The 14,970-nt window shown below is 61.0% G+C and overlaps 1 protein-coding gene across 1 annotated transcript in view; it reads right to left on the bottom strand.

Annotated features, from left to right (window-relative positions):
• The window catches only part of Mast3 (microtubule associated serine/threonine kinase 3), a 30,920-nt gene that overhangs the window by 5,747 nt on the left and 10,203 nt on the right, over positions 1-14,970 (bottom strand). Inside the window, 21 exon segments of the mRNA XM_048794826.1 lie at positions 1-55; positions 444-688; positions 1,162-1,298; positions 2,366-2,475; positions 2,975-3,097; positions 3,545-3,646; positions 4,249-4,414; positions 4,589-4,721; positions 6,063-6,201; positions 6,525-6,733; positions 8,353-8,438; positions 8,729-8,787; positions 9,934-10,066; positions 10,256-10,357; positions 10,448-10,657; positions 10,860-10,935; positions 11,112-11,269; positions 11,649-11,727; positions 12,222-12,242; positions 12,413-12,485; positions 12,565-12,653. Of these exon segments, the coding sequence (XP_048650783.1) occupies positions 1-55; positions 444-688; positions 1,162-1,298; positions 2,366-2,475; positions 2,975-3,097; positions 3,545-3,646; positions 4,249-4,414; positions 4,589-4,721; positions 6,063-6,201; positions 6,525-6,733; positions 8,353-8,438; positions 8,729-8,787; positions 9,934-10,066; positions 10,256-10,357; positions 10,448-10,657; positions 10,860-10,935; positions 11,112-11,269; positions 11,649-11,727; positions 12,222-12,242; positions 12,413-12,485; positions 12,565-12,653 (2,505 nt within the window).

Below are 14,970 nucleotides of genomic sequence, written 5' to 3'. Positions count from 1 at the left end.
CGGGCCCCCGTGCTGTTGCTCCGCAGGCGCGCGTGGCTCAGGGCCGCTGTGTCAGCTGAGGGGGGTCGGCGAGGTCACCCGGCGCCCCACCTTCCCGGTTGGCATACACACAGCCGGGCCCCCGCCTCGTTCCCTGTCCCTGCACACCCTTCCCGAACTGCGCCCAGGAGAACGCCACTGAGTCCCCTCCCTTTCCTGAAGGCATCTTCTCTCCCTCCCAGTGGGACCTCTGTCTCTTCTTGGGGCTCCCCAACCCCATCTTGACCCTATGAAGCTGGGGCTGTCGCCCTCTAGATCGTGGCTCCAGGGGCCTGAGGCCTCCCTGGGGCCCGGCCTCTCCTGGTGTCGGTGGGAGCCCTGGGGACTCCTGTGCACCGCAAAAGCCCCCTGCAAACAGCCCCCTTCTGGGAAAGTTCACGACCTCCTGCCCCCGGGCCCCTTACCGGAAAGGCTTGAGGGCTTGGGCATCACTGGGGTGGCTGGTGGAGGGGGGTCAGGCTCCCCCAGGATGAAGACGGGTTTCTTAGGGTCCCCAGAGGCTGGGCCTGCTCCCTCGTCCTCTGAAGAGAAGGCAAACTTGGGCATCGTGTCTAGGCTGACGGTGCTCAGGAGGGATGGGCTGGGGCCCCGCTCAGGCTGCGACGAAGATGAGTGACAGGAGGAACCAGAGGACGTCCAGGACCTTAGCCTGCGGGGAGGGAGAGCCGCGTCCCTCTGACCAGGTGCCTGCACCCCAGCATACGTGGCCCCTCCCGGCCATGTCTTACTCAGCCTGGAGGCTGAGGCAATACAGGTGCAAATACAGGGGAGGCCTCTGTAGTGCCTGGAGAACTCCTATTTGACCTTGAAAACCCAGCCTCCAACGCCCATTCTCCAGCAGACACTGATTGTTTCTGTTGGGTCTGGGCTTTGAAGGATGCATAGGAGTTTGTTAACAAGACATTCTGGACAGAAGGAACAGTGTAAGCAAAAGCCCAGCAGTGTGATGGTGCACAGCTGCTTTAATTTTTGGTGCGATTAGGAATGCGATTAGGAGTGAGGTTAGGAGGGGTCTGATAATCTGGCCAATGTGTCTGACCTTTTTCTACTGGGCCACTGGGAAGCTCCTTCAACCTCAGCAGGCTGGGAGGTTGGATCTGCCTACACCCTTGCCCCACCTACCGGACTTCAGTGCTCGGCCGACGGCCATTCTCCCCTTCACTGCTGCGCTCCCACCCTTCCTCCCGGTCCTCACTGTAGCTCCTTTCAGTGAAGGTAGGCGTGGGCTGGACGGCCAGGAACTCAGAGCTGCTGTAGACCTGAGAGGCAGTGAAAGACCACAGGGATGACGATGGCGAGGGCCGCCGCAGCCGCAGCCGCACCAGGGCCCGGCCAGGCAGCACGCCTCCTCGACGCCTGGTGCCTCCGTTTAACTCCCTCCATCGCCATCTCCCCAAAGACAATGGTCTTTAGCTTGATGTACAGATGAGGAAACTGAGGCTCAGAGTGGCTGGCCACTAGGGTCAGAGTCTCATCCAGGGCTCAGCCCAAAGCAGAGAGATTTCTGACCAAACTTTAAATAAAGGGAGGCATTTAACATAAGCTTGTGGGAGTGAAGAATAACACCCAGCACAGCACCCAGTACTCAGCACAGCACCCAGCACAGCATCCAGGGCTGTCACCACAAGGAAGAAGCACCCCAAGTGTCCTCCAGCCGATGGCTGACCAACAGAACATGGTCCAGCCACACAGAAGAACTCTCTGAGCCGTAAAGGGCAGAAGCACCAATATGGAACACAAGGTGAAACATGACGCTGAGTGACAGAAGCCAGCCAAAGGCCACGTGGCGTGGAATGTCCAGAACAGGTGTGTCCATGGGGACAGGAAGCAGATCAGGGGCTACAGGCGCTGGCGGGGGCTGAGGGTGCTGGCAGGGACGGGGTCTCCTTTAGGGTGGTGCTGATGCTCTGGAGCTGGACAGGCCTGGGGTTGACACACTGTGACTGTGCTAAACGCTACTAAGTTGTGCACTTCAGAGTGGCCGAAACGTGAGCTTTGTTGTATGTTTTACTGCAATTTAAAAAACACACACACCGGGCGCGGAGGTGCACGCCTGCCATCCCGGCACTCGGGAGGCTGAGGCAGGAGGATCACGAGTTCAAAGCCAGCCTCGGAAAAGCGAGGCCCTAAGCAACTCAGTGAGACCCTGTCTCTAAATAAAATACAAAACAGGGCTGGGGATGGGCTCAGTGGTTGAGTGCCCCTGAGTTCAATCCCTGATTCAAAAACAAACAAACAAACAAAAAACCCTACACCCAGAAAAGCTAGCAGACAGACAGACACTTGGCGACACTTCCTGCCACGGCCACACCCCAGCCTGGCCCACCTTGCTGAACCGGTGGGAGCAGGAGGAGAACTGGGGGATCTCAGTGGAGGACTCCTCGTCGTTGGTCTCCTCATCCTCGGAGCCCAGGTGGCGGTACCGTTCTGAACGCGCTGTGGGAGGGAGAGGCACGTGAAGCCACCGATTGCCCAGAGGTGTCCCCAAGGGCTGGGAGGCGATGCAGGGAGGGCACGGCAGGATGAGGGCACACCAGGGCAAAGGCCCTGCCCGGTGGGTCTAGGGACCCTGGACAGGAATTCTTGTCTCTGAGCCCCAGATTCCTCACCCTTGAAACGGGTCCAGAATTAGATAAAACTGTCTTTCAAATGCAAAGGATTTTCCCCATTTCACCAAAGAGGAAACAGATGCTCAGAGAAGACCTCTGACATGCAGTAAGTTCTGGATAAGGCGCAGGAAACAGCGCCCTTGCTCTGTGCCTGGCAGCAGCCTCAAATGGGGAGAAGGGTTGTCTGGGTCCTCAGGCAGTCCCCTGAGGAGTCCCCTCCATGAAAACTCAGCAGGGTGTCCCCTTCTCCTCTGAGGAGGACGTCCTGGCCGACAGCCGGGCACCGGGGACTGTCCCCCACCCCGGGGACCCTCTGGACCACGTACTGTCGAAGTAGCTGGTGTCGTCCTCGGCTTCCAGCTGCGGGACAAACTCGGCCTTGTGTCGCAGGAGCCCCGCCCAGTCCAGGGCCAGGAAGAAGGGGTGCTGCTTCACCTCGTGGGTGCCACCTGCAGACGTGAGGCCTGAGCCCGGGTCCCGGCCACGCCCCGCAGCCCCGCAGCCTGAACATGACGCGGCCCAGGCAGGACTGGAAACCCGGGCCAGGAACCCGCCACCGCGCTGAGCCAACAGCCGGCTCGGCCCAGGCCAGCCCTGCTCCAGGGCCTGTCCCTGCTGGGCGGCCCCCCCTCCCAGGACTTCAGGACACGGCCCCCGACGACAGCACAGGCCCAAATCCTTCCTCAGCCTCAGTGTCCCCTGTGAGCCCCAGACCCCACAGCTCTCGGAGGCCACATGCCCTGGCGCACTCCTACGCGACCCTCAAAACCCCAGCTCCAGCCTCCCGCTCCAGGCAGCTGCCCCAGGGCAGCTCTCTCCCAGGGCCCATTCCCACTCCCCATCCCTGGGCCCTGAGTCCCAAGCGGACACTCTCCCGACCCTCCCCGCCTGCGTACCGGTGCCCAGCCGGTCCAGGGGGCTCTGCCGCAGCAGCCTGGTGATGAGGTCCTGGGCATCGGCAGGGAGGGCCTCGTCCCCCTCGGGCCATATGATCTCATCTAAAACGAGGGGAGGGGTGAGGCGCCTTCCACCCCCTCCCCGCCTCTCTGTGCTCTTGGCCCTGGGTTCCCTTGTGCCCCTAACGCCTGATGGACACCCCGCAGCGGTGCCCTCCTCCCGAGCCTTTCTGTCTTCTGTCCCTGCAGCTCGCCCGGCTCCTCCGCAACAGCCACCTGCCCCGGGGCTGCCCTGTTCCCCTCCTGGGCACTCTCCGCCTCTAGAGTTGCCTTTCCTTTTGTGCGGTGCTGGGTGGAGCGGCCTCACGAGCTGGGCAGGCGCTCTACTGCTCGGCCACACCCCAGCCTTTTTTTTTGGAGACATTGCTACATTGCTTAGGCTGGCCTCTAACTTGTAATCCTCCTGCCTCAGCCTCCCAAGCTGTAGGGATTGGAGGACTGCTCCACAGCGCCTGACTCCTCTCTCTGATTGTCCATCTGCCTGCTGGACAGGGAGCACCATGATGGTGAAGCCGTCCATCCCTCTCACCCTGGACCGTGTCCCCAGGGCACACTGTCAGGGGTCGATCCTCAGGCAGGGCCATTATTTCCCAACCCGAGGGGGACCCAGGAGGGCTGAGACCAGGGCTGGGGAGGGAACGCACCGCTGACCACCTGGCCGAAGAGTTCTTCAGGGGTGTCTCCGAAGAAGGGCACGCAGCCCACGAGGAATTCATAGAGGACGATCCCCATGGCCCACCAGTCCACCGGCTTCCCGTAGCCCTGGCGGAAGATCACCTCGGGGGCGATGTACTCGGGGGTCCCGCACACCTGGCGGGCAGAGCGGGGAGCTGAGGGTGGCCCAGCCCAGGAGGGACCCAGGAGGGAGCAGGGGAGGCCAGGCTGGCCACGGGGTGGGCAGAACTCGAGGGGTCAGTTGTCTCCATTTTCCGGCATCCCTGGGGCTGGCCTCGCGCCCAGGGGCCGCCCCGCGCCGGCTCTCACCTGCTTGTCCACAAACTCGCGGGCGTCCTTCTCAATGTGGCCCTCGTAGAGGTTGGTGGCCATGCTCATGAGGCCAATTTTGGACAGGCCGAAATCGGTCAGCTTGATGTGGCCGAGGGAGGTGATGAGCAGGCTGTGGGCATGGGCAGAGCACTCGGGTGGGCGAGGCGAAGTCACCTGCCTGTCACCCGGCGCAGCTCCCAGGGCGCCCAGGCCTGCACCTCCCCGCCAGGGCCACTGGAAGAGCACGGGTCCCAGGCTGTGTCACAAGGCTCTCTGTGGCCCGACAGGGTGTGTCTGGTGTCACTGCTGAACACCTACTGTATACAGTTGGCCCTCTGTACCCATGGTTCCGCATCCACAGAGACAACAGACTGTGGACTGAAAAATATTTTAAAAATATGTGTCTGCACCGGACACGCACAGACACGCTCTGGCCCTCGGTCCCTGAACAAGGCAGGACAGCAACGGCAGGTGCCCTGCAGGCCCGGTGAGGCCCTGAGAGGACTGGGGCAGACAGGAGGACGCGTGTGGGTTATTTTGAAACTGCTGCATTTTATAAAAGAGACTCTGCCGATTTGGGTATCTGTAGGGACCCTGATCTCAAGCCCCCGGGGACACCAGGCTTGGCTGCGCCCTGCTGTTCAGAACAGTTTCCTAGAGCTGCGCGTGCTGCTGCCCACCGTAGGCTCAGCTACTCAGGAGGCCGAGGTGGGAGGACTTCTTGGGCCCACAAGTCAAGGCCAGCCTGGGCAATGCAGCGGGACCTGCTCTCCAAAAAAAAAAAAAAAAAGTTCTGGGGCAGGGGACGCAGCTCAGAGGAGGAGCACTTGCCTGGTGCATGTGAGGCACTGGGTTCGAGTCTCAGTACCACATGTAAATAAATAAATAAAAGATGTATCAATAATTTAAAAAAATTTAAAAAATTAGTTTCTGGAAAGTTCATGCTGTATGTTCATCATTTAGTGAAGCATTTATTTGTTACCAACTGGGTACCCTGGCTCTATAAAGCAATTATGTACACCTACTATGAACACCACTGTTGCTCTCTTTTCTTTCTTTTTAGGGGACTATTGGCGATCGAACTCAGGGGCACTCGACCACTGAGCCACACCCCCAGCCCTATTTTGTTTTTTATTCAGAGACAGGGTCTCACTGAGTTGCTGAGGCTGGCTTTGAACTCACGATCCTCCTGCCTCAACCTCCTGAGCCACTGGGATGACAGGCGTGTGCCACCTCGCCTGGTGCCTTTTCTTTTCTTTCTAGTGCTGGGGATGGACCCAGGGCTTGCACGTGATAGGCAAGTGCTCCACCAATGACACCCCAGCCCTAAAAACTGCTTCATAACCCCCACATCAGCGTGTGGAGTCCCTCCTACTTTGGTTTGGGTTCCTTAGAGCACAGAGCCAAGCCAGATGCAGAGCAGATGTCAAGTCACACACGCACAGGGAAGGGCTGGGGGCCGGGCGCTCACTTGTCGGGCTTGAGGTCGCGGTGCACGATGCCGTAGTTGTGCAGGTACTCGAGCGCCAGCACCGTCTCCGCGAAGTACATGCGGGCCATGTCCACGGGCAGCGGGCCCATGTTCTTCAGGAGGGTGGCGCAGTCACCGCCTGGGGGAGGGGTGCACATACATACTGCAGGTGCCTACTAAGTGCTGCTCTCCCCTCTGTACCAGCCACTCCACACGCGCACACTCCCTAGCTTTGGGTCGGAGGCGCTGTAATGCAGGTACCCCTCGGGCAGGTGGGGCTCCAGAGCAATGCAGGCCGCACGGACATGCGCAGTAGCTGCGTGCCCCCCACTCCTCTCCCGACATCCCACTGCACTCCCAGCAGGGGCTCCTGAGAGTCCCCCAGGGCAGGCTGGAGCCGGCAGGGGGCAGGGAGGCGCTGTGGGGAAGCCCCTGCCGGAGCAGGCAGGATGGGAACCCCACCTTCCACGTACTCCATGACCATGCACAGGTGGCGCCGCGTCTCGAAGGAGCAGAACATGCTGACCACAAAGGGGTTCTCGGCGAAGGTGAGGATGTCGCGCTCCACGAACACCTGCTGGATCTGGTTGCGCAGGATCAAGTTCTGCTTATTGATCTTCTTGATGGCGAAGCGCTGCCGCGTGTCACGGTGTCGCACCAGGTAGACAGCCCTGGGGGTGGGGCGCTGGCTGAGCCCCAGGCCCCAGTGGGTCCGCCCCTCCCAAAGCTGCCACCCTCCGCTCCTGTCATGCAAACGGTGGCTCCTGTGTATTGGCCCCGGATTATTCATTTCATTTTTCATAATTAATGGACACATAATTGTACTTATACTATGGGGCACAGTGTGATCACTGGATGCACGTACACGACATGTAAGGATGGGGGCACTTCCGCCTCCTTGAACAGCCAGCATTTTTCTTTTTTTTACTTTTTTTTACTTTTTTATTTGTGGTGCTCAGGATTGAACCCAGGGCTGCTTACTACCGAGCTCCATCCCCAGCCCTTTTTTATTTTTTATTTTAAGACAGGGTCTTGCTAAGTTGCTGAAACTGGCCTCGCACTTTCGATTCTCCTGCCTCAGCCTCCCAAGTCGCTGGGATAATAGGCATGAGCTACTGCACTTGGGCGCATTGATCATTTCTTTGTGTTGGGAGCCTTAGAACTCTTCTCTTAAAAAAATTATGGGCTGGGGGGATGTGGCTCAAGTGGTAGCGCGCTCACCTAGCATGCATGAGGCACTCAGCACCACATAAAAATAAAATGGAGACATTAAAAAAATTAAATACGTAAATGTAAATTCTTCCGTCTTTAGATGTATATAAAATATATAATAAACTGCTGCAAGCTGCCCCGCCCACAGTGCAGAGGCCCTGGGGCTACCTGCTCCTATCTAACTGGCACCTGCGGACCTGCCCACGCCTCCTCCTGCCTCCTCCTGCCTCCTCCTGCCTCCACGCCTCCACGCCTCCCGCTGGCTGTTCTCTCACACCAGGCCTCGCCAGTTCCCCCACGGTCCACTGGTACCAGCTCAGACTCTGTCCACATCTGAAGGACTGAAACAAGCCCAAGCCAAGAGCGAGGGCCACTGAGGGCCACTGAGAACTACGTGGCCAGCCCAGCTCCCAACCACAGATCAGATAAAGGTACAGAGGCCGCAGCCGTTGCCACTCTCTGTACCTCTGACCCAGAGTGTCAGGTGGACACACAGGCCCTGCTCCAGCACCCCTCTCCCTGCCAGTCCCCTTGACCCCCGCCCTTTTTCCATGGTAACACCCTAAACTGTCACGTCCAGCTGGGCGTGGTGTCACCAGCAACTCAGGAGGCTGAGGCAGGAGGACTGCAAGTTAGAGGCCAGCCTAGGCAACTGAGGGAGACCCTGTCTCACAGCTGGGGATGTGGCTCAGTGGTCGAGTGCCCCTGGGTTCAACCCAGGAAGGAAGGAAATAGACCGCAGTGTCCAGGGGTCTCAGTTGCAAGGGACCCGGCTCTGTGCAGAGCTGTCCAGGCCACCTACATGACCTGCATGCCTGCTGTATGCATGGGGTCATCTTTTTCCTTAACCAGCCTCTCAAGCCCTAGAGTCCTCTACCCTGGGGCAGGTAAAGGCTGCTCAGAGCCCATCCAAGGCAGTCACCTGGCACCTGTGTCTCCGTGTCCCTGCGGCCCTCAGCTGCCCTGTCTGCCCGTCCAGTATGAGGGTGAGAGTCTTGCTGACAAGGGACAGGGGCTTCCAGGGCCTCAGCCATCCCTCTGCCCATAGGAGAAACGGGTCAGGGACCCGAGGACTCACCCATAGGCCCCGTTGCTGATGAGCTTGATGGTCTCAAAGTCACTCTCACATGGCTTCCTCCGGGATGGGCCAACCAGGGCACGGCTCTAGGGGACAGGAGGGGTCAGGACCCTGCCCCCCCCCAGCAGAGCTGGTCCCCTCCCATGGGAAACTCCTACACCTCCTTCCAGGCTCACCTTATAGTGCCCCCTCCCACCCAGCCTGCCCTGCCCCAGCCTTCATGGGGGACAGGCCCACTTCTGCCACCTCTCCCCAGTCACAGGTGTTTATTAAGCACCTACTACACACAAGACCCCCCCAAGTCCAGCCCTCTATGTCTGCCTGGCCTACTCTGGAAAGAGCAGATAGGAAGGGACCCTGGTGCTGCATGACTCACCTCTGGGGACTCGGGTGCTGGGGGCTGTCCTCCGTCGAGATGACTCAGAGGCTCAATCTCTGCAGATCGAGAGAAGAGGCTTGAACAGCCTCACGCTTTGCCCCTTGCTCCCTCCAGAGTCCTGTGGGGCTGCTGCTGGGCTGGGGACATCCTGACCAGGCTCCTGATACCACCATCGAGCCAAACCCAAAGGCTGGACTAAGCAATGACTGAGGAACCTTCTAGAAGGTCAATGGGTACCCCGGGCTTCAGATGGCTCAGGACTCCGAGCTTCAGCCTGAGACCCCTCCCTCCACTTGGACACTGCTCACAGGAGGCCTCGTGACTTCCAGCCTCTGGGCTTGGCAGGGGCACCTGAGTCTCCAGGACGAGGCCTGGGTTCAGGTCGCGCTCCTTTTTATTCTCGGTGCCTTTCACTCCAGGGTGCTCAGGAGACAAGCCTGGGCCACTCTTTGCCACCCCCACGGGGGCAGACCCTCACTGCCACCCGCAGCATCTCCATTCCACAGCACCACACCCAAGGTCCAGGGGGCAGCCATGGCCAGTCTACGGGTGGTCTGCTCCCAGGCACACCTGGGTGGACACCTGCCTGACCTCATCGTCCCAGCGCCTCAGTCTCCCAAGCTTTAATGGGAACAATGACAGGGTTACCATAGCAACGGTGCTGGTGACCGCTGGCCGCCGTCACGACCATGTCCAGCCCCCGCCAGTACCTTCACTGCTGTCGCCTTCCCTCCTCACCCGGGCAGAGTCCAACCCCTGGGCCTTTGCCTGTGCTGCGCCCCCCACGCCTGCAGCGGGCCACCTCCCCTAGCTCCAGCCTTCAGCTTGGACACTGCCACCTCCTCCCAGTCTCCTGGGCCACTCGGGCCTGGCCCAGGCCCAAGTCTTATGCTGTGGTGGCACTAGATCCCGGTCCCCGCCCCAGGTAGCTGGGACTCCAGGTGCCCACCACCGCAGTGGCCTCAATGGAACCCCCCCTCCGCCTGCACTGCTGGGGCAGAACCGGGCATCCGGTGCCAGGCAGGAGCCTCGCCCCTGCCCTTGGCTCAGCTGATGCTGCGTTCAAAGACACAGAGGTGAGCTGACCCCAGAATCTGGGGCACTTGCCCACACAAAAAGGGCAGGGCGGTGTGGGGTCTAGAGGTCGCTCTGACCGCTCCCTGGGCCAGTTCCCTCTCCTCGCCCCGCCCCGCCGGGCTCACCCTCCAGCGGGTCCTTGGCCAGGCCCAGCTGCCCGATGATGTACTGCGGCAGGTCCGTCTTGATGCCCTGGTCCTCCCGGGCCTGGCCCTCGGCCGCCTCCAGCAAATGGTAAAACTCCTCGGGATCGAACTCCTGGGGTGCGGAGAGGGGGTCAGCGGGGCTCCCACACTTGGCTCCTGCAATTCCCGACCCCTCCCCGGGTCGCCCACCCGAGCAAGGTCGCACCCTGGATCCCCTTCAAGTCCTGCACAACAGGAGAACTGTCGCGGTCCTCCTGGCACAGCCCAAGACCTTGCATTTGCTGCGCAAAAGGGGACGCACCAGACACTCGAGGAGCCGGGCAGGCCGCGAGATGATGATGAGCAGTTTTCGGACGAGCTGCAGGATGAAGCCGACCTCCTCGCTGTCCGAGCGCTCGTGCGCCTGGGGAGGTGGGCATGGCATCAGTCACAGGCCACGCCCCTCCGCCCCGTCCTGCCCCTTGGACCCCCTGCCGCTGCCCGGGTCACCCACGTCCTGCAGCAGCCGCTCCAGCTTCTCCTGCATCTCCAAGAAGTAGCGGGAGGTGACCAGGTTCTCGCCAGACTTGGCCAGGCAGTCTCGGGCCAGCTCGACGATCTGGTGGTGGATGAAGCCCAGGACGCCATCCGCCAGGGCCAGCCGCGCGCCGGGCGCATTGGCTACGAGGAACTCCTGCAGGCGGCCCTCCATCTGTGCCGTGGCCTGGATGACAAGGGGACCCGGTCAGAGGGCAGCTGGGGAATGGCATGTGCACGTGGTACAGTACAGAGCAGCCATGCCACGGTGGGGATGATGGGCAGAGAAGCAGTGTGCGCAGGAGGCGGCAGGTCAGAGACGGAGGGACAGGCAAGGACGACATAACACGACGACGGCACTGGGCCGGCCCAGCCACCAAGCGGCTCACCTTGGGAAACCTCTCGCGGTACACGTGATTCATCATGACGATCTCATTGTCGAAGGTCCCTGATGTGCGCCCAGGACTGGAAGGGGGACGGGTGGACAGTTCGTGACATGGGACACAAGACCCAGCCCAGAGGAGGAGGCAAGGGGCCTGGCTCTGGGCCAAAGGTGGGGGCCAGAGGTGGAGGAGGGACAGTGTGGGTCCCCACAGCAGCCCAGGAAAGGGCTGGGCCTGGGGCCCGAGGCCCAGGCCCACCTGAGGCTGCGGGAGCGGGGGCGCAGGCGCGGTGAGCGGTGGCCCTCCTCATCAGCCACACTCTCTGAGCTGCGGAAATGCTTGGACAGGAAGCAGAGCTCGTCCGGCGTGGGCTGGAAGGGAAGCTGGTGGAGACGCTCCCTGGAGGACGAGCTTGACTGTCGGGAGGGGAAGGTCAGGGTTAGAGCCAGGGCCCTCGGTGCCACCGCTCAGGGACCACACCCTGCCTGCCTCCTAGGCATCCCTCAAAACCCCAAGCCCCCTCCTTCAGGAGGCCCTCCCTGCCTATATCCCCAAGTCTCCCTCTGGTCAGACCCCGGCCTCACAGGCCTGCAATCTCTGGGTCCCCCAGACTGGGGGCTAGCTGGGGTCAATGTTGGGTCTGCTCAGAGGCCCCCTCCACTGACCAGAATGGGGCCTGCGGGGACAACCAGGAGGTCTGCTTCCTGGATAACTGACACCTTGAAAAAATACCAAAGGTGTGTTCTCCCTACCGGGCACCCGCCTGTCCACCCCTCAAGGAGGAGCCCTGGGTACCGAAACGGTGGAGCTGGGCGTGTTGGTTCCATAGCCGGAAGACGGGAGAGACGCCAGGGACCATCTCCTGCCGTCTGCCCTGGAAAGAGGAACAGCAGTAGATGGCACCATGGCCCAGTCCTGGTATCCAGTGGGGACTCCAAGTAGGTACTGTGGCTTGCAGAAAATGGCTCCGTTGGAAGAAGGACCTTGGGAAGGCTGAGCCGGGGGCATGGGCTGGCCAATCCACAGCGTGTGCTTTCTTCCTGACCCCAGGCATCTCCTCCAGGAAGCCTTCCCTGACTACAGCTGCCAGTGTGCCCCCAATCTCAGCCTTGACCTCTAAGTTGTAGCTGCTAGGGGACACGCTGGCTGCCCCTGGCAGATCAAGGACTCCTAGAGGGCCAGAGTCCAGCCTCCCATTCACCGCACACAGCAGGGGCTCAATAAATGTTGAATGAACAAGTGACATTCAAGTCCCTGACACGTTACAGGTGCTCAGTGAGCTCTTGATGAGTGAACTGGTGACTTGGTTAGGGCCTCCCTGGTTCTGGGGTCAGTGCCCCTCATCCTCCCCGGGCTCGTTGCAATTACCTGTCCGCGCGGTGGATGTGGCTGCCGGGGCCGATTGTTTGCCAGGGGCAGGAGCCAGAGGGAGACACCACCACCAGGCAAGGGGAGGGGAGGGGAGAAGGCGAATGAGGAGCAAATCCAGCCACCCAGCCCGGGCCCTGCGGGGCACTGTCCCCTGCGGCCACTGTCCCCTGCGGCCGGAGACCACTCACCTCCGGGCAAAGGGGAAGTTAATGGCCGATGCAGCGGAGAAGTTCCGGGGACTGTCCAGGGGGCTGCTGCCTGCTGAGGGGGGTGGGGACACTGAGTCAGGGGACAGAGACAGGCCAGAGGAACCTGCCTGTGGCCCCCGTCCCACACTCACCGGTTGGGACAGACAGTGGTGACAGGGGCCGGGATAGAGTCGGTGACGGTGTTCCCACGACCAAGCTTTTGCGGTTCCCGCTGCGGCAGCTGTCGGGGTAGCAAGGGACGAGTCAGATGGCGGGCCCAGGCCTCTGCAGGGCACCACATGTCCAGCTGGGAGCACAAGTGCGGCCAGTTTGGCGGCAGGACAGAAGTGGGCCCGGCCACTCCCACTGCACCCGCCACCCAGGTGGATTCTCCCAGGTACTGGGCCTGCAACTCGGCCTCGCGGTGGACACTGCGCATGGCCAGGGGATCCAGCCAAGCCTCAGGCGTCTGTGCCTGCAGCTGCTGCCCACCCTCCGCCCAGGCTGCGTCCACCGCCAGGCGGACCCACAGATAAGGCAGAGGGGACGCCTGGAGCCCCCGCTGGCTTGAGACAGCCACTGCGCCTGCGCAGGAGCCCCAGGCCACTGCCCCCACCTGTGGGCAAGCCCCTTCCCCCAGGATCCGCCTAAAATGGCAATCTCACATGACAAAGAATCAGAGGACGGCGACCTGGTTTCCTGTGAGCATGCCTCACTTGGCCCACCACCCCTCTCTCCTCCCTTCACCCGGGGTCCCTTCTGGCCACCAGACTCCGGGCACAGCCTCTTTCACCTTGCCTGGCCTTCCTCCACCCACCTGGGCCCTGGCCCAGCCCCCCCGCCTTGGCAGAGGGAATCAGGAGTGACAAGTTCCCTGCCCCCCACCCCCAGCAGTCGCCCAGCAACGGGCGCTGCTCTGCTCCCATGTGCGACGCCCCCACGCAGCCACCAACGCAGCTCAGCAGGAGAACTGCAGGGAGGCAGGCAAGGGTTGGGGCCTCTAGAGGGACGATGGAGTCCCAGGCAGGAGGCACAGCCCTTGCAGGCCAAGACGTGATGGCATGATCCATAAATACAGGCGACAACAGGGAAGAGGGACCCACGCATAGCTCCTTCTGGCGCCTGTTTCCCATCCGTGTACCTCGAAGGATGGGGGGAGATTCCATGAGACCCACACACTGCGCTCAGCTTTGGACCCCAGGCGGGTGGGTGCCTATCATGTTGCCTTTCTCTGGACAACACTCTGAGGTCCCTGACTCCTAGGGGGCACGACACCAACTCCTACCAATCCTGACAAGGCCAAGAGGAGGAGAGATAAGCTGCACCCATTTCCCAGACTGGGAAACCGAGGCCCACAGACGCCAACAGCCACAGGGATGTCCTCTAGCCTGAGAGGCACAGAGACAAAAGTGAAACCGGTAGGTTTCTGCCAAACTTCCTGCCAACCCCCCATGTACACACACACCCGCCAGTCGCCACATCCTCACACCCCAGTGCTGCGGCCCACAGCGCTTGCTGCGGTCCTTTGCTGCTTCCAGTGGCATTTGGAAAAAAACACTCGGTTGGCCTCCCTCTGGCTCCCAGGCAAGGCCTTGAAACCACAGCCAAATCCGAGTCTCAAAGGAGAACTAGGCATCATCCATTCACTTCCTGAGCACCTATTGAAAGCCAACTGTTTACACAACCCTCCCTGGAGAAGGCTCAGGACCAGTAACTATCCATATGGAGCCCAGGACACAGCACAGAATAAGGATTGGGCAGGAAACAGGGCCTTGAGGCCACTTTCCTGTACCCAGTCTCTGCCAGGCCCATACACACTCCAGGGTGCCCCCAGGATCTCAGAGGAGAGTCTGAGCCCTGGACTCAGCACTGAGGTCTTTCAGCAGCTGGTCCCACTGCCCAGACTTTGCCTATCGGGCAAACAGAAATACCAATGAGGAACCCCAGAGGGGTTAAGGATCATCACGAGGTCACACAGCCAGGTGATGGCTAAGTTGAAACTTGAACCCAGATCCTTAGAGTCCACAGCTCCCTCCAGAGAGACCCAGCCTTGCCTGGGTTGACCCAGCTATTTGGTCCTGACTTCCCACCCACACGCCAGCCTCCTGCAGTAAATATTTGCTTCTGAGCCAACATTTCCATTGAATGGGTCCTTGGGACAGAGCAGCTTCAGTCTTTCGGAGCTCCTCTACAGTTCTGCTCGGACCTAGAGTCCAAGGTTCGAATCCTGACTCGGTCCCAACTTGCCGCTGCCTCTGTCACCACCCCAGCTGCGACCCGGGCAGAAACATACGAGGGACAGACAGCAAAGGGAAGCTGCCTGGGACCCTAGAGAATACGTTGATCTCAAAACGTGCCCCCGCTCCCACGATGGCCCTCCGTGGCCCCTGCCATGCCGCCGGGTCACACGTCTGGCAACTCATACTTGCTCGGTCCCCGCCGCGCCTGGGCCGGCACGGTGCCCCTACCTCTTGGAGCGCTGCAGCAGCGCGCCCTTGGCCAGGCGGCTCCGATGGCCGGGAGCCGCCACCGCCGTCCAGTAGCTGGGGTCGGACATG

The sequence above is a fragment of the Marmota marmota genome, unplaced genomic scaffold (genome assembly GCF_001458135.2).
Source record: "Marmota marmota marmota unplaced genomic scaffold, marMar, whole genome shotgun sequence".
Taxonomy (NCBI): Eukaryota; Metazoa; Chordata; class Mammalia; order Rodentia; family Sciuridae; genus Marmota; species Marmota marmota.
The sequence above is the reverse complement of the archived record's forward strand: the minus strand, read 5'-3'. Positions and strand labels throughout refer to the sequence as shown.